The following is a 27,179-nucleotide window of genomic DNA, read 5'->3' as shown; positions in this document are numbered from 1 at the left end:
CTAGGCAAGACATTCCTTTTCAAATCTAGTAGCTGCAAGTGGCACAGTTAGACAAGGTCCACAACTCCTCCTTGTAAAAGTCTTACATTGGTTTCAAATTGTTTGATTAGTCCCAATCTTGGATAAAAAAATAAAGACAGATATACATTAATATTAACAGATACATTCATTTAAAATCTCAAATCAGAACTCTGATTATAAGACTAGTTAAGGCAATACAGAAATCCAATGGAATATATCTATGCTTTATGTTAGGCCCTCCTAGGAATCCACATGTTGTTACATCAATGTATTAAACACACACACATCCTAGTTTAAACAAGCAAATGTCATTGCTTTCTTTTAAATGTTCATGGCATTCAGTTGTTAGAAAAGCACAGGAAAGGGTTTAGTTTTATAGAGAAAACTGCAGAAATGATGTCACCCAACAGAAAGTAGCTCTGTTTACAGGTCAAAACTGAAAAGTGCAGTTACCAGTTTTAAACAAAAACAAATATATTTGAAAATATTGGAAACACTTTCTGTGGGTTTACCCAAATACAAGCTTAATGTTAGGTGTACATCAGAAGTATAGAAATGAATAAATCGTACTAGATAGATTTAATAAATGGCCCCTATTATTTAATGCCATTAAGAATAACCTCTTTATATTTCAGTTAATAGTAATGGCAGACTACACTGCAAATATGGGCATGTCTTGTAACTTATGCATGCCAGTTTTCGATATACCGGGATATAGCTAAATTAACCAAACATATCAATGGTCTTTAATGTTCTGAGATGGAACATGGAAATTGCTGCGTAATCCTACATGTAAAAGAGTACAGTAGTTGTCTCCTAAGTGGAAACCCAATAAACCAATGACCTAAAAACCCCTTTAAAACTGTGTCTGGTATACCCCTATGGACCCTGTCTGTAACTGAACAGGTCCATGCTGCTGCCTGTAAACTTCAAACGCTTCGTTGGTGTTAGTGTTTATATACTCACAGGATGCCAGAGCAAGAGGTGCAGACGAACGAGCCCACGGTCATGTTGGCATAGGTCGGGCCGCGCTGGTCGCAGTCAAAGCACTTTCTGTTGGGAGGCAGGCTCGTCATTTCCCGCAGCATCTTCAGGTGCTTCTCCTCCTGCTTTCGTTTTGCACTTGCCGCCATGGCCGGGGTTGGGAATGGGATACGGGGAGGGAGGCTCAAAAACCAGAAACGACGGGAATTTTCAGTTGCCTAAAACTTGACGCGGCGGCGCACAGATACAGACAAACACAGAGAGAGACACAGAGCAGGGCGGCTGAATGAAGAGTCGAACCGGAATTAGAGGTCGGAATTCTCAACAGCCCAGTTTCCACGAACAAGGAGACAGTGTGTAGCGGCAAGAGGAACCTCACATACTGCATATAGACATCTTCCATATGCTGACTAGCGCCACCCAGTAGTTTGGCAATCATTCTTATATTACATGCACATATATTACACAGTATAGTATATTATCGGTATGGGGAATTTCTAGTATCACATCGCCAAAGAATGAATACAATGTTTCTTGTCCAACATATTGTTCAACAAGTTCCCTAGACAGATGAAAAACGTTTAACATATGTAAATTGCAAAACCCATTCCTAGATTACTGATGCCATGTTAATTCTCTTAACACAGATTCACCTTCTAATAATGCTATGAGATCCTCAGGCACATGTCAGTTGTGGCTATATGATATCCTAAGTGCACATAGAGCTTATTTCTTAGAAAATGGTTGCAGTACTCTTGAAGTTAACTTTCATCCAGCTTTCACAGGCATTGCTGAAATCAAAATAGTGGGCAAAAGCAAAATTGGGATTTCCTGAAAAGCTTTTCACTGGGACAACTGATTCACATCAGGAAGAGTATTCATCTAAATTTTATAATCTATATTTGTACAGTATGTGCCATGTATGACATAAAACAAGGGTTTAACTCGTGGTTAATGTATTGGCATTTAATACAGTAAACTTTTATAACAACTACTGTACCTTACACAGTACCACTGACAGTTGTATTGTACACAACAACAAGCCTTTTTCTATAACAACCTTGGAGGTATAAAAATAGACCTTAATGCTGAGTGCTAGCCAATGCAAATCTGTAAGGAAAAGGTTTTGAAATCAGTTTTGAAGTACAGGACAAGGTCTAAGCCTGCGTCATTATTTATTGGCCAATTACGTCAGGAGAAAGAGCAGAAACATCATTAACGACTAGTATTAACTCAAATTGAGGAAGTGGAACTGCCCATATTTCTCAGTAATGGTCAAAGTTGAAGTTCAATCACTGCCTGAACACAAGAACATCAAGATAAATATATAGCAACTGCTAGTGATTTATATTAGTTGGGAATTGGAACAAATAGCTACTGGTATCCTAACAGTATTTATTGGTATATAGCAGGCAAATGAAAAAGGTGCACAGGTATAAATTCGTTTCAGATTGTAGCAACAACCTCTCTTGAACCATCAAAACCAGTTGAACACTACCAGGTCTGAGCAGGACAGACGTGTGCTGGTCACTGATGGAATTTCTAACAGATCATAGCAACTGCAAAATTCAAAAGAAGCATACAGAACCAATACCTATAAGCATAACATACAGTCTGACACCATCTGCTGCCAACTATCCAGATTTGCAATCAAGTCAATGTTCATTGCAGAAAAGTTCCATTAATAACAATTCGTATGAACCACCATATGATGTCCAAGTAAAATGTTCAAATTCATAATAATGTATATGAAAAGTTGAGATTAACTGTTATGTACACATATATTGTTTTACCAGCTGTGATAATGCAGTCCTGTTCATGACTGGGTTAGGTTTGGGGTGATATGAATACTGTGAAGTATGGAAACTCTATTTTAAATGTTTGATATGCATATGAATTCAGTTGTAATTACTGACTTGAAGGGATTTTTCAAAGGTCTTCTTCAGGCCATAACAATCTTGGCAGGAGACTGTCTAGTGCATTTTATTTTTGAAAACTTGAACCAGGAAATTGAGATTAGTCGTCTGACCTCTCCTCCCTGCTCCAGGGTCACAAACCCACCACGTGTGCCCTGGACCCCCTCCCCACTCACCTCTTTCAAGCTGCTGCTCCTGCTAAACTTGCCTTCATCTCCTCCTTTCTCAACACCTCTCTCCTTTCTGGTCTCTTTCCCTCTGCCTTCAAACAAGCCTCTATCACTCCCCTCCTCAAAAAACCTACCCTCGGCCCCACCTCCCTCCAGAGCTACCGTCCTGTCTCCCTCCTACCCTTCCTCTCCAAAACCCTCGAGCGGGCTGTACACCGCCAGCTCTCTGCTTTCCTGTCCAACCACTCTCTGCTCGACCCTCTCCAATCTAGCTTCCGCTCTGCTCACTCTACTGAAACCGCCCTCCTGTCTGTCACTAACTCACTAAACTCTGCCCAAGCTGCCTCTCTCTCCTCTGTCCTAATTCTCTTTGACCTTTCTGCTGTCTTTGACACTGTCAATCACTTTATTCTACTCTCCTCTCTCGCTGACCTGGGAATCTCTGGCACTGCTCTGGCCTGATTCTCCTCCTACCTCTCCAACCGCACTTACCAGGTAACCTGGCGTGGAGCAACCTCCACACCTCGCCCTCTCTCAACAGGAGTCCCCCAAGGGTCAGTCTTGGGTCCTCTCCTGTTCTCTCTCTACACCCGCTCCCTGGGCCCCCTCATCACATCCTATGGTTTCTCATACCATTTCTATGCTGATGATGCTCAGATTTTCCTTTCCTTCCCCACCGCTGACTCCACCAACCCCTCCCATATCTCTACCTGTCTGTCTGCTATCTCCTCCTGGATGCACTCGCATCACCTCAAACTCAACCTCTCTAAATCTGACCTCCTTTTCTTTCCCTCCTCCTCCCCCTCTTCTGATCTCTCTATCTCCATTCCTCTGGAATCTACCACACTCTCTCCCTCCTCCTCAGCTAAGAACCTCGGAGTCACTCTGGACCCCTGTCTCTCTTATTCCCAGCACATCTCCACTCTGGCACACACTTGACGATTCTTCCTGAGCAACATACGAACAATCCAACCCTTCCTCACCAACTACGCCACCCAGCTTCTGGTCCAGACCCTGGTACTCTCCCGCCTAAACTACTGCAACTCCCTCCTGGCTGTCCTGCCTGCGTCTGCCACCCGTCCGCTCCATCTCATCCAGATCGCTGCTCGCCTGGTGTTCTCTCTGCCTCGCTTCTCCCACGCAACTCCACTGCTCCACTCACTCCACTGGCTCCCGATCACCGCTCGCATCCATTTCAAGACTCTTGTACTCGCCTACAGATGCCTTGACCAGACTGCACCCAGCTACCTCCAGACCCTCATCTCTCCCTACACCCCCACTTGACCTCTCCGCTTCTCCTGCACTAGAAGACTGGCTCTACCTCATCTACTCTCCCCTGCCTCCAGAGCCCGCTCCTTCTCCACCCTCGCCCCGCAGTGGTGGAATGACCTTCCTACAGATGTCAGGACTGCCCAGTCCCTGACCATCTTCCGGCGCCTCCTCAAGACATATCTCTTCAGACAGCACCTGTAGAACTCCTGTTTTCCCTCTGGACACTTATCACTCTTCCTTTACTTTTGTATTTAATTATATCCTGATGTAACTATCACTGACACTGTTACCTGCTCCATTATTGAATCGTATTTTGTCATATACTTGTACTTGCTAGAACCAAAGTCATTGTATTTTATCATGCTCTTAATTGTATTAATACTTGTACTGTGATCCTTGAAATGTATTTTTGTTTACGACTGTAAGTCGCCCTGGATAAGGACGTCTGCTGAGAAATAAATAAATAAATAAATAAATAAATAAATAAATAATAATAATAGTAATAATAATAATTAGAAGTAATTTATTAAATATAGTAACATATAAGTTTATGGTATGATTAAATATATGTATTTTTTCAAATAACATCCTTATAGACCACAGCTACCTTTGTACTGTACTTTTTTTGTTAAAGGCGTTTCAACAATGAGAACCACGTCATACCATTTGATTCATTTTTATTTATTGAGGAAATTCAAACAACTTAAAATATGCGTCAATGTCCTTGAAGTTAACTTAACAACTGACGTAAGGAACATATTTTATACAACCACAAGAGAGATGAACTGATCTGAGCGTCTTATGTGATCAGCTGAATACATGTTTCATACAGTACCTTAATGATACAGTATAAAGATGTCTCTTTGAAACTGTTGTCTAAATTTGTTTTTTAAGCTGGCAGTTATATACTGGGAAGGAAAGTCCATTAACCCTCACTACATCAGGTGACCTCATTGTACAGTTCATCGTAACATATACACTTCTTTTTTTTGACAGAGAGGTATCATTTTCAATATTAGCATGCCTTAAAGCTTTAATGTTTATCTGTTATATACAGGCCTTTTCTCAATGGGAATGGGACACATTTATATATTTTAGGTGGTATCCCAATAACAGTTACACAGGGATTCATATTGTGTTGTGTCACAGAAAATGGGTATCACCTGACTCAGTACAAAGATTACCACTTACAGTAATTCAACTTTGTTCAGGCAATATCTATATTCATAATATCTATAATTCAGAGTGTACATGTATAACGTATTATTTAAGCTGAAAATGCTCATAAAATGAAAAAAAGTCACCCTAAAGGTGTGTTTATAGATTTCTTTACATGTTTGAACCAATTTTCCATTCCCATTGCTATTTCTAATTTTCTATAGATAACTAAATAATAACATAGTTACCACATTTCACACTGATCTAGAGGCAAGTTATCTTGGCATTTTGTTAATGAGGAATGTTTCTGATCAAAATCATATTATTCTTCACAGTTGACAGACCCAGGGTTTGGATCTGTCTTGTATTTTTCTGTATACAACAGGTATGCTGAACAGGTACCTCTTTGTGCCAAAACAGAATTACATTTTTATTCAGTTAATCTCCCACTTTGCATCAGGTCTGAAAATAAATCCTAAAATGGACATGCATGCAGTATATACAAACTTGACTACATATTTCAAAATATAAAATATCTGTAAAAAACAAAACAGCTTGCTATTTCCGCATTTTCTTCTCTGGTGGACTATGGACAGGACAGCATGACAGAAGATTGTATTGCCTGGATAATAATTAACCAGAAACTATTTATTATGGAATGCAAGCAAGGAAACTCAAATAGTATACAGGTTTGAGAGCATCAGTGTAGCATCGTCTCTCCACAATCAGCAAAATGTCTTGTTGTGAAGGGTTTACCTCCTGCAATGGATTTTTTTTAATGGCACTGTCCATTCTAGCTATTTGCTTGAACTTGCTTCCACTGGTTATCAATTATGCTATGGATAGCAATCTTTTTGTAAACGCAATATCTTGCTATGAGTGGTGGCTGCCTGGGGTGATAGGAGGTGGTATTCTGGTAAGTATAAAAATGCTGTTAAATGTTAAATATAAAATCTCTCTCTCTCTCTCTCTCTCTCTCTCTCTCTCTCTCTCTCGCTCTTTCTCATGTGGAAATGTCTTTAGTATTTTAGCGCTGGGTTTGATGAGCTGAGGAATATTGCTTCTTTATTATATATTTCTCATGTCTTTCAAAGTGGTTCAGGGACTACACTTGGCAATGCCATTTTCTGTTTGAAAACTCCACATTTAATACGATCATATATATTATTTTATTTTTAAATAGCAGAATAACAGCAACTGTTCCTTCATGAGCATGTCTTTGAAATATCTGAATATTGAAGAAATGCATTGTAACCGTATTAACGGTTTAGAAATATTTATTTAATGAATTTACAAGAGACAAACATCTTGGTGATTATGGAACTTCACAGTTTTTTAAATTGTAATTTACTACACATTAGCTTTAGGACAAACAATATTTCACTCCCCCATTGATCACTGTGGATTCGCTTGACTCAAATTCCAAGTTTCGTTGTGCAACATTGTAAGCAAGTACAGTACACGTGCCTTTTTATGCTCTATGCTGAAAGAGGACATTAGCCGTGTAACAAGTATAACACCCTCTTTTTCGTCCACCTGGTCCAAAGGCTATAAATTTGTTCTACTTGGGATATATGGGCAATAAAGTTGTTGCAGATGTGATTACCCTAAATCACTGCATGTCATAACCTATGCATTTAGTGTGTCATGTCACTTATCATGAAATAAACCATGTTACTCATTAATGAGGACAATCAAAAGGTAGATTTGTTTTATAACATCGTTAAGGAGTATCATGTGTTTTTACCAACTGACGTCACAAATTGTATTCTTGGACCTAGCTAGTGGGAATTGATTCTGAAATTACACTTTGGACCTCCTATGGCTGAAATCAATCTGTTTAAAATACTGCCAACGCCCTTTGACGTAACATTTAAGTAAGAAAAAAATATTTCATTGAACAATTGGCAATAGGGCGTGTGGTGGTAGTTCAGGATCACATCTATAGGGAAATCATTTTTCCCCAGCAGTAGTCAAAGGTAGCCATACTGTAGCCAATGTAGTACACTTGTATGTCAAAGGTAGCCATACTGTAGCCAATGTAGTACACTTGTATGTCAATGTTCTCCTGTTTTCTTTTCCACAGGTCCTGCCCGCAGTAGCAATGTCCCTGGCAGCAAAAAAAGGAGGGAGCTGTAACTCCAGAACAGGGGTGGGTAGACAGTTACAGTGGTTTTCATTTCCTATAGCTGGCAGAGGAATTCATGTACCAGCTGTCAAAACACAGGGTAGTTTCTGTAGTGATTAGGGGGATATTGTGTGATATAATTACTCAGCAATTGCACGCTCAGCTGCCTCATCTGTGCAAGTAACTTCCCGAGCTGGTTTGTGACACCATCAGCTCTGGCTCCAACAATGCTTATCTGCATCAAGCTGGAAAGAACGATTCTAAATGAACACATTTACTCTGCTGCTGGTAAATAAGTGCTACAAATGTATAAAGAGAACTGTCACATGATATGTTATTCACAACTTGTTTTTAAATCTTCCAGTCTGTAAAGTACAGTAGTAATCTTTTTAAATATGTTTGGTTTCCAGATGCTGATGTCTGCTGTCTTATGTCTGCCCAGTATTATTGGTGCCATCTACTGTGTGCTCATATCCTTGTATGCTCTTGGAAAGGGCCCCCTGATTTGTGAGAAGGGCAGTGGTGCCAGTTTGTCCTCTTGCGATTTCACCATCAGCAATATTAGGTAGATGCAAATATGCTATTAATAAAAACACAACTTACATTCTAACAGTGATGCCATTATTTTACTTCCTCTGGTTGTAAAGTTTTGAAATAATGGAGCCACAAGATACAGTATGAAATCCAGGTGTAGCAGTGGTTTACAGTTTCAGTCAATTGATTGAAAAAAATTAAGTTTAGTCAGCAAAGATCATTGGTCAGAAACAGTAATATACAAGCCTCTAGATTAATGTAATAACATGATTGATACACATTTACTGGCTGAACTATTTCCAGTTTAGAACAGTGATAATCTTAATATTAATGTTCAGTAAAACCTGTATTATATCACCTGGTTTTAAAGACAATCTGTCTATTATTATTAGACGAGTGGTTATCAGACCTCTCCTGTCACAGCCGCCTAAACAATTGTGTCCTCACGTAATTTGAGACATTATTTATCCTATTAGTAAATAACATTCTTATCTTAGCCTGGGGATGAAGAGCAGCACCAGTATATAAAAGTTAACATATATAACATCAAGTATTTGCTAAGAATTGTTTGTTTTTGTTTGCAGTTCTTTGGCAAATTTAAATTTGAACTTGGACTGGTACCTGAATAATGGCAGCTGTGATGGAGTGTCTCTGCCCCCCGACAGCGAGACGAACAGCAGCTTGCTCAACTTGGCTGAAAACCTTGATATTGATCTGGACGCAGCTAACCTGAAGAATTACCACCTGGTCACCTTTGTTGGACTAAGCGTTATCGGACTGCTGGAAATCATTGTCAGTGCACTGCAGATTGTTGCAGGAGCATTTGGTTGTCTGTGTGGCACTTCAAAGAGAAGAAGAGGTCAACCCATGTAACCAGAGTTGAACCTCTAGATTTTATATTAAATAATTGTTGGTAAAATTTGTCTTAATTACAGTGCATCTCATAACAGTGTTTCTAAACTTTAAAATGACTTTACTGTGATTTTACTGACTTTATTTAAGACACAACCTCTTTATTTAATTACTTAAGACTTAAAAAAAAAAAACACCAAAGTATTTAAAAAGCTATCACTACCAAATCTTAGATGTGCATGACATTTTTATCTGCAAATTAATTTATTGCTATTATTGTGTTGAACAGTGTTTATTTTATAGCATGCTATTTTGCTGTATTTGTTGTGTGAACACATATTACAAAGGACAATATCAGTTTTTGAAATGCATGTATTTGTAAATTGTAACTGTATATGCCATACAACATTAAATTGTAGAAACAAGCTATTGTCAATCCTAAATAAAAACTCATGTTCCCAATATTGATTTGAGATTTATTTTTAATTTACAAAACAGTTCTTACAACATTAATAGTAGGGCTGCAGTAGAAGTATATGAAATTTCCACTTTAATTGAGTGAATCTTTTTTCTTTTATAGGCAAATATAGAAGAAGCTTCTTCCTCCAGACTGTTGGGTTTTTGCATGAGATCTGCTGGCAGTGCAGTCTGTGAAATATTTAGTTGCTGCTGATAGCTTGGGCTGCAGTAGTCTCTTCCCTTGGTCTGGAATAATCCCACGGCCTTCTATTCTCTGTGTATCCATAGATTCTGCGCAGGGCCACTCGTGCAGCTTCTTCTTCTGCTGCTAGTATCGTTTCACCAGGTCCTTCCGCCATCAGCTTCTTGTCACTAACAAAGCAGAACAAAAACAGACAATTTAAAAATCACAACCATTAACTAAATCTTTTAAAACTGGGATGTAGGAATTTGGTTATATTAAACGTTTGGCCACACATTTTAGCGGACATTATGTAAGAGTTGAACAAAGTGACAAGATCGAAGCCTTCAATTCAAGTCCTAGAGTTCATATTTTAATTGGAAATAAAATTAGTAGTTTGAAAAAGGATTAATAATGGGTGGCAAACTAGTGTTATCATCACCCAGACTGCCACTGGGCCCTATTTTCCCCACTGTGTTTTACTGACAAGGCATGACTTCAAGGGGCGTCTGCTAAGAAATAAATAATAATAAATTTCATGTTATACTCTTTTAACCACGGCCACTTAAGCTTTAAGAGGCATTTTCAAAAAAGGGGAAGTGCATAATCTACCATACTGTACCACAAGTCTTAAGGACCAGCACAGCTTAAAAAAACTACCAAACTACTGATTGGTCTATGTGCAGTCTTATACGACTGATGAATGATCAAGGAAGACAATCAAGTTTTCAGAAAACGAATGCATTTGGAAAAGTTAATCAAAAAATTGGTTTGACACTTTTCTGTGTTTACATGACTTGGAATTGATAAACCATTTACAATTCTGATAAATTCAACAGTGTACATGGATTTAATTTTTCTGAAAATTTAATTAAAGAAATTTGTGCATACGCAGTAGAGACTAGGATGGGAAAAGACAGGGCTCGGTTCAGTTTGCAGTAAGACTGAGGCATGAATTATCAGGTATTTTAGATTTAGCGAAGTTGTAAATTCCTATGCTGTATTCAGCAGATTATTATCCTGTTGTTATTATTATTATTATTATTATTATTATTTATTTCTTAGCAGACGCCCTTATCCAGGGCGACTTACAATTGTTACAAGATATCACATTATACATTATTTCACATTATACAGATATCATTATTTTTACATACAATTACCCATTTATACAGTTGGGTTTTTACTGGAGCAATCTAGGTAAAGTACCTTGCTCAAGGGTACAACAGCAGTGTCCCCCACTGGGGATTGAACCCACAACCCTCCGGTCAAGAGTCCAGAGCCCTAACCACTACTCCACACTGCTGTTCATCTCTCTTGTTTTAATTCCCCAGCGTGTGCAAACTGTCCACTCCTTGGAGTAGCGCATCCTTTTCTGCATATAAGATACTGTACCTTACATACAGTACTGTAAATTTCAATGCACTTTACCTAGCTAGAATTAAATTTGCTACGCCAACAGTATAGGCAATTTCTGTGGGAAGTATAGTTGTAATAATGGAGTTTTCTTTTAAATACTATTATTTTCAAATACTATACTATTACTTTATTTAAATGAATAATATAACTTTATCCGGAACTAAACAAATGGATCTGTGTAAACTGCTCGGTGACTGAAACCTGACAGCCATTTATAATTATTTTATTGATTTTCTTTGTTTTGGACAAATACAACACAAAATAGAAAAGCATCCCTTAGACTACATATTACTATATAATCCAGAGTCATTAAGTGGTTCCCATTATGTGCCACCAGCCTGCTTTTTATTTCCACCCTTACACAAGACAGCATTCTACAACTTGCCAAGCAAAACTGATAAACAACAGTTATCATACTTTCCTTTCTCCTCGTCTCGATCTTATTTTGTTGATCTTTTTACAATACAAGTTGGGCTATAATATTTACAAAAAGTACTACTGTTCCCAACATTTTGATCTATGGACATTGAAATAGGAATGTAACACAACAAAACTTGTTCTCCTGACTCCCATTGTTCAGGTACGAAGTCTCATCTCGGTGTGTCCAAAAAGCGTAATCATTATTGCTGCTGTTTTTTCTTCTGCTAGAAACATGGACATAGTTTCTTTAAAAATCATGTGCGCGGGAATGATGTCAAAGTTTGCACTATTAGAATAAATTTGTTTTTACTACTGGAATATTCTAGATGGTATTTTCCAAAAACTCACTTTTGGAATGTTTCCGAACTGTGTTTACATGACTTTTGATATTGGAATTACTTTTCGGAAACTATATATTCTGAAATATATCGGAATTCTTAGGTTCATGTAAAATGCACAGATTGACTGCAAACGACTGGGAGATCTGAAATGTGAGAATCATTAAGCACAATACCGGAACACTGAATGCAGATAGTGTATTGACCAAAAAAGTGTGCAGAATTGTACTGAGGGTGTGGTTACTTTATTTAGTTTAATGCATGATGTGGGCTCCTCTATCCAAGACAAATGAAAATGCACACTGCCTGAAGACTATTACAAAATCTCACATGCAACCCCATACTAACCTGTACAATCCAACAAAGTGGAGTGGTAGCACTGTACTGACTCCAGCCTGCCTTGTTATCCTTGGTTCTGGAGGAGAGAGGTTTCTTTTAGTTAGTTCCTCCACCAGCAGTCCCATAGGATTAATGACATCCCACAGCTCAAACAGGTCTTTACCAATCAATTGAGTCATCAAGAAGTCCTGTGAATGATAAAATAAAAGTGAAGCATCCATTGTATAAAACCCACACCCTTAAAAGCAACCATTTTATATATATATATAACTGGTATTCATTAAAACTATGAGTTTAGCAACTTGTTTTAGCAATTGTGGATCACGCAAGATTTCTGTAAAAAACAAATAGTGGAAAATGCTACACTGATTACCCTAATAAGTACTGTATAAAAAAAATGTCTTGATTCATACCCTGATAAACAAGCCTGCCTTCTGCGGGTCACTGCTTTCAAGCAATGCTCCTACTACTGCAAAAAACGTCTTCTGCAGAACCTTGTTCGGTACAGGAAACTCTGCACTCAGCGTCAAGTCCTCCACTGCAAGGTTTTTAGCCACATGGCAGACAATCTCTGTCCCTGCGAGGTATTGAACAATCGCATTCACACCCTCGGGGGGCAGATTTGGGTAGGCACCCCTGCAGCAATCAGCAAGGTAGCTTTGTGAAAACTCTGCCCCTTGTTCAGAGAGTTTCTGATTGTCTTTCAGATTCAAAGCAACAGCTTCTCTGTCCACACCAAGCTCTCTGCGATTGACTTCTTCCGACTGGATGTAACAAGGGTTTACAAAAGCAGTCTTGAGGAGATCCAGGGAAAATGTTTCATGAAGTCTGCAACCAAAGGCTTGGACTTCAGCATGATAGTCCCAGTTCGGCTGATGAGAGCTTTAAAAAAAAAAAAAAAAAAATAGATCCTTTTAGCGACTACTGCTCCCTCTATCGAGGACAAAAGTAAGCACAATATACTGTACTCTACTGTATACTGAAACATCTTATCATTATTTACTATTACAGTGAAGTGTGTGTGTGTATATATATATATATATATATATATATATATATATATATATATATACACGCATCATACACATGGGAGGAGTCATACGCAAAAAACACTAATTATCAATACGACCATCATGACAGTAAAAATAGACATAATGAAGCGTTCTTACCTTTGTATAAGTTAGTGATCTGCAGATGTGTCAGCCGCACGAAGAGCACAGCGTGTGCTTTTCAATAACTACTGTGCAGAATAAACGTGGGTAAATACCGGGACTTCCTTCCTATGCATCGGGACGCGGGACATTTGCTAGGAAATCGGTACTGTGCCGACCATAGGGACTGTTGGCATGTATGCGAGGGAGTGCAAGCATGGACTTGAACCTAATCAAATGTACCCGTTTAAACAAAACAAAGTCATACAAAATAATGTACCGGTATTTTCTTTTAACTTATTATTTTGCGCAATGACCTACCAGTGCAGGCACAGAATGGCCTTGACTTGACTTACCCGAATGTCGGAATGTACGTAGCTTACCGAGGTTTGGGAGGCGGTGGTCCTTCCAGCTTCTTTTTCCTTTCCATTAACAACATGTACGATTTCATCCATCGTTTCTTCTCTCTGGTCTGTGTTAAAAGAACGTTCCTGCAGACGTGTTGAAAGTGAACCCCAAGAGGAGATAAACCACGACTCACAAAATACCCAGACGCCATAACGACTCCACTAATGGACTGCTCTCAATAACCTTCCCACCAAATACAAGGCGCAGAGATTGGGTTCCGAGCTCTTTTGAATCCGCCTTACTGTTGATGATATTGTAAAACACCCTACCAAAAAACTAAACAAAACAGCAACATCACTTAAAACTCGGATGCTCAATAGCTGTTGAGATATATATATATATATATATATATATATATATATATATATATATATATATATATATATATAAAATCAGAAATTATATTAGATCGAACCTGACCCCTCGTTATTAACAACAATAGTAGTCAAAATAATAATACAATTATCTAACACTTGCGTATTGTATAAAAAATGTTCTTAAAATATCTAGGCATTTTTACCGGTACTTATTTCTACGCAATATTTACCTAAAACAGCACCATTATTTTGTTTCGACTTTAACTAGCAGATGTTTTCCCATTTTGTAATCTCTCTTGTGAGATATCTGGAATTCATTCATTTTAGGAAAATGAAAATATGCTCATATAAAAACCAAACGCTATGGCTAATATATAAATACAAATGATTGTATAAATTATGCACAGCCTGTTAATATGAATGGTGACAATTTTATAGGGCAGTTCAAAAAGGTTTGTTCTGTTGTACTCCAGAAAGGTAAAAATCAAACCCTTTGTACCTTGTTTGCTCTTTTCCGTTCTCTAGGAAGCAGCATTGCAAGGTCGGGGTTTCTCTCTATGGAACCTCATATCCAAACACATCAGATCACAAACCGCAAGAGCCATGTCACCATCCTGAACCTCTGTAATGCAGCAATCCAAGAATAATGACAATACTGTATACAAAGTGGGGCTGGTTACAAACACACAGGTAATAACTCACATTATTGAGCTACGGGTACCATTTATTGAAAGAAAAATATGTTTATGCTGTACTCCCATGTAATAACACACAAGGGTGCAAAAGTGAAAGAAATTCTTAGTTTAAAAAAAAAAAAAAATCTACATGGAAAATAAGAAGTACATAGGGCAAGTCTAAAGGTATCGATATTTCATGCATCACAATTACCTGTGGTTTTATATTGGTACTACTACACAAGGGTTCAACTATTTACTTCAATGTGGAGAAATGTAAAACAGTGACCTAATATACAATGCTTTATTTTTAACCATAAAATGCAATCATATATATATATATATATATATATATATATATATATATATATATAAAAAGTGCAACAATAAAGTTAGTGGAGAGGGGAAGAAATGGGTCCACATCCATGGGAAACATCCCCTACAATAATAGTAGCACAAACCACAAGAGTTCCAAACATTACATATTTCTTCACACACACTACAAGCTCTTTGTACATTTTCATATAGTGCAGTGTCTTTGTGAATTGATTACTTTCTTATTTTTGTGTTGTATTTTACAAGTTGACATTGTGGAGACACTTTATATACCACTAAAAAGAATCTGCAAATAGATTTAGGAATATATACACCAACAATAATAATAATAATAATAATAATAATAATAATAATAATAATAATAATAATAATAATAATAAAATTTGCATACATACAACACTAAATAGTTTGAATGTCCCTTTGTCCTGACAATTCCTATTTGTACTTTTTGGAGTTTTTCCAGTGCTTGGACCAAGTGCAGAAAGAAAAGCAATTTGGCAGGTCTTTCACACTTCAGAACAAATAAATGCCTTTTAAAAGAAGTTGCTTATTTTTGGTAGTACAGACTCCTAGCGTCTGAACCACATCCAGCTATTGATTAGCCAAAAAGCCACGGTGATGGAGTACATGACCATTTCTCTTTTGCCACGTTCTTTGTTGTCTTCTTCTAGAAGCTGAAGACGACGATTTAGTTTAATTATCTGAAAATAACATGTAAAACATGAATTAATGTAATGTCTCATACATATACTATATGAATTCCAATTCTTTTCAGTTATTCTAGCATGGGATACTGTAGAGTCTTACTCCTAACATTCTCATTAATGGTAGGCTAGGGAACTTCTGTTTCTTTATTGTATTGTATTTTGTGAAAACTTATATCCTAAACTACAATTGCTAACCCTTTGCCAAATTGGAAATACAACTATCGTCCTACATAGGGTTACCATGAGACTCCATGTACACTGGGACAGTTCAGGGTTTTCAACTCGCATGGCAATCCATTCTGGTACATTTTACCTTTCACAGCATATGTACGCTTACCAGAATGCATTGAGGTGTGAGCTGAAAACCCCAAAATGTCCCAAACTGTCCTAGTGTACATGGAGTAATATGGTACCCTATTCCTATGTTCTATTCTGACACTTGCTTAATGCAATCCCAACGGCAACTAAGGCATGATTACTGACGCCATGCATGGAATGTTTATAAAAAATATATGTTTGCTCATGCTTTTGAGTAAATTACACGATTCCATTACCTGTCTTCGTAAGGAAGTAGCATCCACAACTGGCAAATCATCCGAAGTCCCTTCCAATGTTGAATCTAAAGTTGAAAGGCCACTTCTGCAGAAAAAACAAAGACTAAAGTCTATATTCTAAAAATTATTTACTGGCAGAATATCTTCCAACAAGCTAACAAACGTGATTCTGAGACGATCTTACATTTTGGATTATATACAGTCAGCGTTCACATATCCGATTTTGACTTCAGTGATGGTTAAACGAGTGTGACGCATATCTGATTATTTCATTTTGGCCAGTTCCAACCCTTGTCCGTTTTTCAGGGAACACAAAAAATAAGTAGGCTTCCATTTAGATGTACTGTATTGGTTTTATTTGTACAGTACTATATTTTCAACAGAAGTACTTTAATTCAGAACGATAGGATTCTGAAAATATCACTTGCCAAAAGAGATGACATGTGGCTTGTAATACAGTACATACTTTTAAATCCGGTACCTATTGTAGCAGTATATAAAATTCCCCGACCCAACAGCAAAATTAAATCAAAATGTTACCCATGCACAGAACTGCATACAACGTAAAAGCTAATGCAATTTAGCAAAAGATTAAAAAAAAACAAAACACAACACCACAATTTCCAGAATTAAAACCATTATCCAAAGTCAGTATTCAAAATTGCAGAATATAGTGCTCGATAAGGCCCTAATGTCACAGTTGCAAATGAAAATGCACAAAAACAACTAAAAATCAGATTTAAAAAATATGCATCACAGAGTCGGAAATCAAGTGTGACGAGTAACTGCATTAATTTGTTACATATATATATATATATATATATATATATATATATATATATACACACACACACACACACACAGTATATATATAATATATATAATATATATATATATATATATATATATATATATATATATATATATATATATATATATATATATAAAATGGTGTTTCAAAATTATAGTATAAACCTATGTCTGCTACAGCCAGCAGTAAACTACCTGTTTAAATTAAAATACAAGACACACATGTCACAAGCCAATGCAACGATTAGGGTAATATGACCACTGACCTATATTACCAAAGACACAATTAATACAGACAGTGGAATGATGCGGCTGTGAAACAGGAAACAAAAGGTCAGGGAGTGCTGGAAATAACACTCCGCATTTACCTGGAGTCATGCAGAGGGTTAGAGGAAGTGGCAGAAGCTGACCCTCCACGCAACACTGGTCCACTGAGGAGTGTAGGTGAGAGACACAAAGATAGGAATGAAGAAATACAAGAAAGAAACAGACGTAGCAATCCTAGAGACAGGGAGAGTATGGGGACTTCACAATGAATTATATTGCAGATGCAATCATCATTCCTTATACTTACTGGGGCACAAGACTACAACCTGACCTTACATGTAAACAAAAAAGGCAAAGTATCACAGAGGGTTCTGTTAAACTGTGTATTTTCTTTTACTTAAAACATTCATGCACCTTTAAACCTACACATCACTTGTAGTAAGATTAACCGCTCCAACTGCTTTGTATTACTAAACAAATATCCAGTATATGATGCGAGGCCTTTATACAGTACAACTACACAATCAGGACACCACATCTCCTATTGTTAAAGGAAATAGATTCAGAAATGTCCCACTATTTTTCCATCACAGTTCAGGCTTGGTTATGGAAAATATAGATAATTTCTTCATATGAAAGCATACTGTAATCAATAATGCATTCTTTATGTCTTAAATTCATGATGTATGTTATGAGATCACCTGATAAATAACTTTCCAGTGTTTAAAAGCATGGAAACTGCCATACCAGCACAAAACTGCTTCAAGATGGAAAAAAAGAAAAATTGCAATCACACCATAGATCATGCAGTCTTTGAATAATCTATGCAGGCCTTATTAATTATACTTATACGTGTTATTATATTGCAAAGTCATCAAATTAGCAATATAACTGCGTAATATCTTTATATAAAATGACTATTCAGTATTAATAGAGGCAAGCTGCATGTCTGTGCGAGTTAAAAATGTGTAGCAAGTAGTACATGTATAAATCTTGAATCATAATTAGGACATGTCACACCAAGAGAGTACAACTAAAAATAGAAGGACTGCACACTCAATCAACACAAGCATGTCCACATTTCACAATTTTGTGTAACTTGATAAATATTCACGATTGTTTTCCTTTCATTAGACTATATATTACAAATTGCTCAGTAAAACAAATAGAGGAAGACTTTATAAATGTGAAGTGTGGACCAAAAATAAAAGTGCTACCGAATTAAAAAGACAGAATCGCATTATTTAAAGCATGCAATGGGTGGGGGGGTGGGGAAGGAAACCCAACACCAAGCATAACACCACCCTATGGTTCAAAGGACACACCACTACACATGGCTGGAGCTTCTAGGAGCCAATCACCTTCTGTGGTTTTCATCCAGCACTTCCATGACCTGTTGGTAAGCCCTACGGGTTGTGGACTGGATTAGAGACAAAACACCACGAGCGGAGTAAAGGTTTCGTCCATCATCCACCGAAGTAAGAGGAGGATAGAGACGAGGCTGAATCAAGGTAGACGGTGCCACACTGTCCATGTGTGCACACCCAAGCAAGAGGAAAAAACAGTGAAGTCAGAGTGAGACACCCCCCCCATACCTCAAGGTAAACAATCCGTTTTTTCAAGCCAATCACTTTCAGTTTTTCATTTTCTAATTCATGTTTAAACAGACATGAACTATCTAATTCAATTCCCTACAGGGCTCATCAATATCTCTGAATCCAAGAATCCAACCCAACACTAACGATCCCAAACAATACATTTTGATTTTACAGTTTTTTTGTTTTTGGTAAATGCTGTAACAGTGAATTGTTCAGTATTGTAACCAACAGGGACTGCCATACTAATGCACAGTTGCGAAAAGGAAGCTAAAACAGCACAAAACACATACCATTAGTGTAACAAACTACTAAGCCACCACAAAGAAACTCACTAACTCCAGGTCTGTGAATGACATTAATGAAAGCACAGAATAGTCAGAGGACAAGCAGAAGGAGAAATGAACTGAGACACAATAATGAGTTTTAAAAGGAGGAATGTGGCGCGGATTCCTTACTCACATGGAGTCATTTCGGACCATCTGGCCATTCTGACGAACAGCGTTTTCACTCATACAGCGTTCCTTCTTCACGTTACCCTGAGTTCGCACCTATGGGAAAACACAGCAGATGAAACTGGGGCACATGATGCACACATCCCTCCCTGCATATTCCATGGGATAGGCTTATTAAGACCATTCCAAGAATAGACAAATGTGTGTGAAAAGTAAAAGAGAAAAAAGTAATTGGTTAATTAATAGGGTTTCTTTCACTGCTCTACTTTAATGACAGGGCCATTATTAGCTGGTATTACCATCTGGGAATATAAACTGAAAACTATTCAACCATTTTAGAGAAGCTGTGTGCTTGAGAGCATGAGAGAACACAAATAGCATGCTCCCGATAAAAACCCAACAATGCAAAAGGAAGAAAGAAAGCTAACAGCATTACCTCCTCAATACATGCCTCTTCATTCTGAGGGGTCTGAGTCATGGATCGCTCCAAATCCAGAAAATCCAGAGGTCTCTCAGTGAGAGTGAGAACACGAGGCGGTGTTTTCAATGCCAGCGATTCTAAAGGAGTAGACTGAATCAGGTCAAGATCTCTTGGTCTAGAATACTGGCCATCTTCATGGTCACCTATCAAAAAAACAATAATACAGATTTGTAAAGCTTCTCCATTTACAGCTCTGATATAAAGACATTATTCTATATAGAATTGCATTCAGTTGTACGGGTACTGGTATAGGCTCAGGTCTGACTTCAAGTAAATACCTGACACTACAATCCTCTCAGGAACTTGCATCATGGCGTTGGGAAAATGTGCATCCCCTGAACCGCCCTGGCGTGCCTCACCACCCGATGAAGCTATTTTGAGTTTCTCTGGGATCCTCATGCTCTGGCTAATGCCTGCCGTGTAGTCAATCTCATATTGGATGCGATTGATTTCTGCCATTTCTGCAGTTGGAGAGGGGAATGCTGCTCCGTTCATTTGGGCTGAAATAAAAACCAAGTTAAAAGATTTTGATTGAGTTTACCATAATGTTACCACCCTGTTTGGGTTGCTGCATTGTTGTAGTTAAATTAAAACCTGGTGGATATTTGCAAGACACAGTTCTGCAGCACTAGCAGGAGCAGATACTCGCTCTGCTTAGGATTTTTTATAGTCAGGGACTGCCCAGTGTACGTTTTCTAAAAGTCAGCATGCTCACAGATAGCCTGCATGCAGGCAAAAGCACAGCCAATGTAGTAACTTGACTTGAATGTATTGACATAATTTAACAACCAAGCAGCCTGAAGAAAAAGCCTTAAAAGAATAATGCCTACTTTAACTCATCTTTCTTTACTCAATTTGGTCTTAACAAAAACACTTCAAATTTCTATAAGGATAAAGATAACTTCATGCAATTGAAATGTTTACTTTCTTGTCACAAGTCTGGGCTGGAGATCCACAAACTTTACATACTAAAGTAATACCAACCAAAGAAATGAGTTTTGCAACAACAGTTTCTGGAAGACAAGCAAAGGTCGGTGCTTTAGAAAACTAGTGTTCGATGCAGTCAGGGGTGCTCCTTGTGAAACCACATCAAAACAAAATTGAATCTTGAGCGTTCTTCTCAGATTTGCTATGGGAATTGCTGCACATAGGAACATTACCAACTCTATTGTATACATTGGGACATTCCACATCAATTGCCTTAATTTAGATTTTAACACATTTGTTGATCAAATAAATCGACTACAGTGCATAAATAATTTGACGCGGTAACATTTTAAAAACAAAATAATTTATGACTGAATAATTGAATCTTCATCTCGCCTCTCGATTGGCCCAGGATGGTAGAAACACCAGGAAGAACGTGAATTAAAGATGTCAACTAAAACACAACAATATTTACAATAACCTCACGACAGTCCCGAATAATACACCGCACCGCGAGACAGCCATTTAGTTTACTGAAAAAAACACACTATGCAGCGGCTGTAACCAGTTAAAAGACAGCGAGGCCTCACTCATAAATGTAATGTTTATTACACTTACCCGTTTCGTAGCTAAGCAGTGAAGGTGAATTAATATGGGATCAGTATTTGCTTTAATTAAACAACCCTGGAACGGTATTTTCTGTCACAGGAAGAACAGCATCCCAAATGTTAGAGAGAGGAGACACTGACCCCTGGGCTAGATTGTCGATACTTTCGCAGAACGAGATGAGCGACGGAGCTAAAGAAAAAGGAAGTTACCCCAACAGAGCAGCTGTATAGATTGAGCCTCCAGAGGCGCCGTCCAAAAGCTTTTTAAAACGCGGAAGTTCTGAGAGAAAGCGCATATTGATAATCTAGAATATCTTTGGTAGTGTTGTTTGTTGTTGTAAAAAATGTCGCAGAGTGAACTACATTTTAGTCAGCTTGTCTGCCCTTCCTGTTACAGATGCACAGTATGTGAAGGTAACCGTCATAAAAAGCTTTTTCAGATGTTTTCGTTTCTTGTGGTTTCTGATTTTGTATTACTAGCAGTCTGTTAACTTGAATTTAAAACTGAAATGGACAAACAGCCATAGTGGTTCAACAATGAGGCGTTCACATTTAAACAAAACGCACAGTGCTTACCAGCCAAATCTAAATAATAAACATGCTGATTTTGTATTAGTAGTATGTTAAGGTGATTTTTTTGTATATAAATGTATCCTTTAATTAATGGCTTACATATTTTGTTTACATGTTTGTACTTTCCATGTTCATAGTGTTCAATAAACGTTGGTTATTTGGTCTACATCACGATGTTTGTTTTAATTATGTGTTACAGTACTCCCCTATATATATATATATATATATATAGAGAGAGAGAGAGAGAGAGAGAGAGAGAGAGAGAGAGAGAGAGAGAGAGAGGGATGAAATCAAACAACTTAGTACAACAAATTGAGCATATTTAATACACTTTTCATAACATGTTTCCTTACATAAATAAATTTGTACAAAAGTCTTGGTGCACAGTTCCAAGGGGTAATGCAGGCCCATGAACTAAGGTTAGTTAATTTCAGTTTTATTGGTTACCCAGACCCAAATATAAAATTAACCATGAGTACTGGTTCACATTAGTTCTGGAAATCAGTTATATAGTAAGGATGTGAAATTGGCTTTACAATTTTAGATAAGCCAATTTGTTGCTCACCTGTTAAAGTCACACACATTTGCTGAATTGTGAAAAATTATATTAAAAATAACTTTAAGTGCCAAACTCAGTATATTGTACCCCTTTAAATTGGTCGTTTCCTTGTTTTCTGGGCTAAAACCATTTGCGCAAGCCCTGGCAACCATACCATGTTTTTATGCATACCACAAAATAACACCACACCTGTTAACCTAACACATATTTAGATTAAAAACACTATGCATTTCTCCATTACAAATGCCAAAGACTGCACTGGAGCAAAAACGTTTATCTGGACCTTGGGTTACACCCGCTATAAAGGCCAAGCACATAACACCGTGTAACAAATTTTTTTTTTTTGGTTCCTGGGTAGTACGTGTTATTTCCTAATTGCTTATGCCTCAAAAGTATAGAAAATGGCTATTATTCCCCTCAAACTTTGCTTTTGTGACCAGGACAGTGATATTTTGAAATTTACCTATTTTCCAGAACATTCCAGATAGATTCAGTGCTGAGTAAACTTGGAGTAACTTCTAGAACTTTCTAGAACTTTCCAGTAATATAAATAGTAGTATAAATACAGGGGCCTTTAGCCCACCAGTTCAGTTTAGTTCCAGCTGCCTAAGTGGATACATATCTGCATTTTTCTGAGATGGCATCAAGAGGCTGCAAGCATCCGGCAGACGCATTTTGCTATGTCTGCGGCCAATTTATCAAGACAAGAGCGAAAAAGTACTCCGTGGAAGCATCTGCTAAGATGTGTGAGGCCTACAAGGCATATTTCGGCATGCCTGTCGGGGATCAAGACAAACCCTGGGCACCTCATTTCACCTGCGAGCATTGCAAAAAAACTCTGGAATGTAAGATGGACAATTGTTGCTCGGAATTTTATGTTATAAAATTTGTTAAAATTTTTAAAATTGTAAAAGTTTTTAATTTTAAAATGTTTTACAATTTTCAATGTTATTGAAAAAATATATCATATATGAAAAATGTTGCGAGAATCTCTTACACATTAGTCATGGGTGAAATAAATGTATTTTTGTAGGATGGTACAGAGGGGAAAAGAGAGCCATGAAGTTCGCTATCCCAAGAATTTGGCAGGAACCCACTGACCACTCAAGCAACTGCTACTTCTGCATGGTGGACCCTTCCAAATGTCGGACTGGCAAGAATGCACCTGCTATCACGTATCCGGACCTTCCTTCATCCATCGCCCCGGTGCCACACTGCCATGAGCTCCCCGTACCCACTCCTCCGGAGAGAGAGCAGCAAGTCAGAGAGCGAGGAAGATGTTGTAGATCCAGATGACAATTTCAGAGGTGGAGCTGAGGAGAGAAACCCATACTACCCCAACCAAAAAGACCTCAACAACTTGATTAGAGATCTTGGTCTCACCAAGTCCAATGCTGAGCTTTTGACGTCTAGGCTCAAGCAGTGGAACTTGTTGGATGAAAGTGTGCAAGTCGCAGATCAGAGGAAGCATCACCAACCTTTTTCCAGCTTCTTCACCCGTCAAGATGGGCTCTGCTTCTGCCACAATGTGACCAGTCTGTTCGAGGCAATCGGAATCGCCTGTAGCCAGAATGAGTGGCACCTCTTCATTGACAGCTCATCCAGGAGCCTCAAAGCCATGCTGCTCCATAATGGTAACAAGTACCCGTCTCTTCCCCTGGCTCACTCGGTGCACCTCAAAGAGGATTACAACAGCATCAAGACCTTGCTGGATGCCTTGAAGTATGATGAGTATGGCTGGGAGGTCATAGGAGACTTCAAAATGGTGGCATTCCTGATGGGTCTCCAAGGCGGTTTTACCAAGTTTCCCCGCTATCTTTGCCTTTGGGACAGCAGGGACACCAAGGCGCACTACCACAGGCGGGACTGGCCACAGCGGACCGAGTTCTCTGTGGGGAGGAACAACGTCAAGTGGGAGCCACTGGTGGACCCCCGGAAGGTGCTGATGCCACCACTGCACATCAAATTGGGCCTTATGAAACAATTTGTCAGAGCTCTAGATAAGGAGTCGGCAGCCTTCAAGTACCTTCAAGACTTCTTCCCTAAGCTGTCTGAGGCAAAGGTCAAAGCCGGTGTCTTCGTCGGACCACAGATAAAGAAGATCCTGGAGTGCAATGAATTCCCCAAGAAGCTCACTAGTAAGGAGAAAGCGGCTTGGAACAGCTTTGTCGCAGTGGTTCGGGGCTTCCTGGGCAATCACAAGGCCGAAAACTATGTGGAGCTGGTTGAGACTCTGGTGAAGAACTACGGCACAATGGGCTGTAGGATGTCCCTCAAAGTCCATATCCTTAATGCTCATCTTGATAAATTCAAGGAGAACATGGGAGCGTACTCGGAGGAGCAAGGCGAGCACTTCCACCAGGATATACTGGACTTTGAACGCCGCTACCAAGGACAGTATAACGAGAACATGATGGGAGACTATATTTGGGGGCTGATTCGTGAAAGTGATTTACAGTATAATCGTAAATCTCGAAAAACTACTCACTTCTAAATCTTTTGTAGTCATTTTTGTATTACTTTAGTATAAATACATGTTAATTTGGATTCATATGTTGTTTTTTTCTGACTTTATGTGAACGAAAAGACACAAATTCGCCCGTTTTCTCATTGGAAATAGATAAATTTCAAAATATCACTGTCCTGGTCACAAAAGCAAAGTTTGTGGGGAATAATAGTCATTTTCTATACTTTTGAGGCATAAGCAATTAGGAAATAACACTTACTACCCAGGAACAAAAATTGTGTTACATAGTGAATTGGATAGTAAATAGCAAAGGTGTTATGCTCAAAAAGCTCTATATGTCTGTATTATATGATAATGAGTGTCTTTGCGTATGACTCCTCCCATGTGTATGATCTGTATTTTGTTCTTTGTCAGAATAATAATCTGTATTTCTCTCTGACTGGTTGGTTAGTTAACACAGAGAAAAATAATAAGGCAGACTAAATTAAAACTAAACTGACAAAAAATACATATATTTTGAGGGTTAAATAAAATGAAAGAAAGTCCTTGCTGCAGTACTTGAAGAGTGAATCATATTCCTATATGTCCTATGGTTCTTTAAAAAAATTAAACAGTATCAATTAAGTATGTGACTTTAGGGACCTCTAGAGGTATGAAATGCAAACTGCAGTAAAACTGACTGTTTATAATATCAGTGGGGCTGTTACAGAAGAACAGTTTTGCCTATAAAAAATTGTGTTAATGTCTTAAATACTTACCCAGAGATCACACACACTAATGTATTCTGTTTACTGCAATTAGCTTATAAAGGTTTCATCTTTTAGTTAATGCTTAATGACTTTAGGATCGCATGGTTAGCACTGGTACTATACAGCTATGGACAAAAGTACTTTTCCATATTATGAAAAACTGACAAAATTAAATAAAAAAATGTGACATTTCGAAATCTAACATGAAATACTGTACTACTATGATGGCTTCCAGTAGACTTTTGTGACATAATTTTGTAGTTTCTTTCATTACATGATGTTAAATAAAAGATCTAAACTGGAAGTAAATTATGTCTCAATCTTAAAATTCTAGGTGATGCAAAACTTTTGGACATAGCTGTATGTAATTTAAATGACTACTACCCCATCTTCCTAATGTTATATCCCTTGTCCCTTTTATTTTATGGAGAAAGGGGTATTCCCCGGAAACCTGGAAGTCCTATAAGTATACTTTTTCATTTACATTTAAAACAAGCTAATATATCTTCTTTCAAGATAAACTTAGATAAGTCAAGTTTCTAAAACCTAATATGTTTTCACTGAACACTTTCTCTAAGTTTCATTTTAGTACTGGTGTTTTTCTGAGTTCATGCATAAAACTATACACAATATTTAGGCAATCAGTCAGCCTGCATGCCTGACGAGTGTCAAGGTGGATATTTCTTTCATTTCTGAAGACCTGAGTTTGGGGATCCTAACCTTGCTCCATTGGACATTAGTCCACATCAGAAAAATACAACTACACAATTTCTCATGAGCAATACATTCACAGGCAACAAACATTTAACAAAACAGTGATAACCCCAAATGTTTCCATTTACTTCCAATGCAGAATGAATCTGGGATATTTGTTTTTTGTTTTATCCCCCAAAATGATGATTGCCAAAACAGGCATCATATTAAATGATGTACCTGTCACAAGTGCAGAAAATACTAATAACATCTTTTCTGATATTTTCATCATGTGATCATGACATGTTAGAAGGAATTCACTTTACCATGTTAAACACACCTCTGTAACACTACAGCTTGCTATTGTGATATTCTCTAACAATTGACTTTTACAGGAGGCTCCTGGTAGAGCTGGGTTATGGGGTCCTCTGGTAAGACTGCCTTCCTTGACATTTGAATGTGTTCAACAAACCAAGCAAGTATCCAATCACTTCTCTGTTAACCTGTAGTGCTTTTCTACAACTACATTCCCTCTATGCACATACTAGTAGGTGATTTGGTGATTTTGTTAATTAAATACGGTGAATGAGTTAACCCCAAGAAAACCTTTGGGTAACCATAGAGGGTAATCATAGTTCTAAGTAACGGTGTATTTTT

At 37.9% G+C, this 27,179-nt stretch overlaps 5 protein-coding genes across 15 annotated transcripts in view; 2 read left to right on the top strand and 3 right to left on the bottom strand.

The window, feature by feature from the left end:
• The window catches only part of LOC117423428 (arf-GAP domain and FG repeat-containing protein 1), a 28,336-nt gene extending 26,936 nt beyond the window's left edge, over window positions 1-1,400 (bottom strand). For 2 of the 8 annotated variants that reach the window (XM_058990250.1, XM_058990252.1), the window contains exon 1: window positions 988-1,400. In XM_058990250.1, the coding sequence (XP_058846233.1) occupies window positions 988-1,154 (167 nt within the window). In that variant the 5' untranslated portion in view covers window positions 1,155-1,400. The remainder of the gene's footprint in view (window positions 1-987) is intronic. The other 6 variants (XM_058990251.1, XM_034039204.3, XM_034039201.3 and 3 more) reach the window with 5 other exon arrangements.
• Window positions 1,401-6,212: 4,812 nt separating this feature from the next.
• On the top strand, window positions 6,213-9,497 carry LOC117423466 (transmembrane 4 L6 family member 20-like). The gene is made up of 4 exons (XM_034039293.3): window positions 6,213-6,437; window positions 7,608-7,673; window positions 8,060-8,214; window positions 8,768-9,497. The coding sequence occupies exons 1-4, from the start codon at window positions 6,255-6,257 to the stop codon at window positions 9,054-9,056; spliced, it is 693 nt and encodes a 230-aa protein (XP_033895184.1). The 5' UTR covers window positions 6,213-6,254; the 3' UTR covers window positions 9,057-9,497.
• A 2-nt stretch (window positions 9,498-9,499) lies between these two features.
• Window positions 9,500-13,977, bottom strand: LOC117423464 (large ribosomal subunit protein mL44-like). The gene is made up of 4 exons (XM_034039288.3): window positions 13,726-13,977; window positions 12,605-13,073; window positions 12,201-12,379; window positions 9,500-9,866 (listed from the first exon to the last, which is right to left on the bottom strand). The coding sequence occupies exons 1-4, from the start codon at window positions 13,899-13,901 to the stop codon at window positions 9,695-9,697; spliced, it is 996 nt and encodes a 331-aa protein (XP_033895179.3). The 5' UTR covers window positions 13,902-13,977; the 3' UTR covers window positions 9,500-9,694.
• Window positions 13,978-14,770: 793 nt separating this feature from the next.
• LOC117423465 (mitochondrial fission factor-like) lies at window positions 14,771-21,692 on the bottom strand. 4 transcript variants are annotated; one of them, XM_034039289.2, is made up of 8 exons: window positions 21,492-21,692; window positions 20,225-20,446; window positions 19,902-20,089; window positions 19,473-19,561; window positions 18,777-18,941; window positions 17,517-17,579; window positions 16,339-16,423; window positions 14,771-15,778 (listed from the first exon to the last, which is right to left on the bottom strand). In XM_034039289.2, exons 2-8 carry the CDS (start codon window positions 20,439-20,441, stop codon window positions 15,647-15,649), a joined length of 939 nt encoding a protein of 312 aa, XP_033895180.1. In that variant the 5' UTR covers window positions 20,442-20,446; window positions 21,492-21,692; the 3' UTR covers window positions 14,771-15,646. The 4 variants fall into 4 exon arrangements, with proteins under 4 accessions (XP_033895180.1, XP_033895181.1, XP_033895182.1 ...); XM_034039290.2 differs by lacking the exon at window positions 17,517-17,579; XM_034039291.2 differs by lacking the exon at window positions 18,777-18,941 and having other exon boundaries at window positions 21,492-21,691.
• An 89-nt stretch (window positions 21,693-21,781) lies between these two features.
• Window positions 21,782-25,988, top strand: LOC131697974 (uncharacterized). The gene is made up of 2 exons (XM_058990248.1): window positions 21,782-21,895; window positions 23,647-25,988. The coding sequence occupies exon 2, from the start codon at window positions 23,773-23,775 to the stop codon at window positions 25,105-25,107; it is 1,335 nt and encodes a 444-aa protein (XP_058846231.1). The 5' UTR covers window positions 21,782-21,895; window positions 23,647-23,772; the 3' UTR covers window positions 25,108-25,988.
• The last annotated feature ends 1,191 nt before the right edge of the window (window positions 25,989-27,179 follow it).

Source organism: Acipenser ruthenus, chromosome 17 (genome assembly GCF_902713425.1).
Source record: "Acipenser ruthenus chromosome 17, fAciRut3.2 maternal haplotype, whole genome shotgun sequence".
In the NCBI taxonomy this organism is placed as follows: domain Eukaryota; kingdom Metazoa; phylum Chordata; class Actinopteri; order Acipenseriformes; family Acipenseridae; genus Acipenser; species Acipenser ruthenus.
The sequence above is the reverse complement of the archived record's forward strand: the minus strand, read 5'-3'. Positions and strand labels throughout refer to the sequence as shown.

Excerpts from the sequence above, each read along its gene's own strand:
- LOC117423466 (XM_034039293.3), top strand. The coding sequence starts at position 6,255 with ATGTCTTGTTGTGAAGGGTTTACCTCCTGCAATGGATTTTTTTTAATG. Across the intron at positions 6,438-7,607 it reads TGATAGGAGGTGGTATTCTG|GTCCTGCCCGCAGTAGCAAT; the intron begins GTAAGTATAAAA and ends TCTTTTCCACAG. Across the intron at positions 8,215-8,767 it reads TTCACCATCAGCAATATTAG|TTCTTTGGCAAATTTAAATT; the intron begins GTAGATGCAAAT and ends TTTTGTTTGCAG.
- LOC117423464 (XM_034039288.3), bottom strand. The coding sequence starts at position 13,901 with ATGGCGTCTGGGTATTTTGTGAGTCGTGGTTTATCTCCTCTTGGGGTT. Across the intron at positions 12,380-12,604 it reads AGGCAGGCTTGTTTATCAGG|GACTTCTTGATGACTCAATT; the intron begins GTATGAATCAAG and ends TATCATTCACAG. Across the intron at positions 9,867-12,200 it reads CACTTTGTTGGATTGTACAG|TGACAAGAAGCTGATGGCGG; the intron begins GTTAGTATGGGG and ends CTGCTTTGTTAG.
- LOC117423465 (XM_034039289.2), bottom strand. The coding sequence starts at position 20,441 with ATGAACGGAGCAGCATTCCCCTCTCCAACTGCAGAAATGGCAGAAATC. Across the intron at positions 20,090-20,224 it reads TGAGAGGATTGTAGTGTCAG|GTGACCATGAAGATGGCCAG; the intron begins GTATTTACTTGA and ends TTTTTTTGATAG. Across the intron at positions 16,424-17,516 it reads AACCCTCTGCATGACTCCAG|AAGTGGCCTTTCAACTTTAG; the intron begins GTAAATGCGGAG and ends TTTTTTCTGCAG.
- LOC131697974 (XM_058990248.1), top strand. The coding sequence starts at position 23,773 with ATGCACCTGCTATCACGTATCCGGACCTTCCTTCATCCATCGCCCCGG.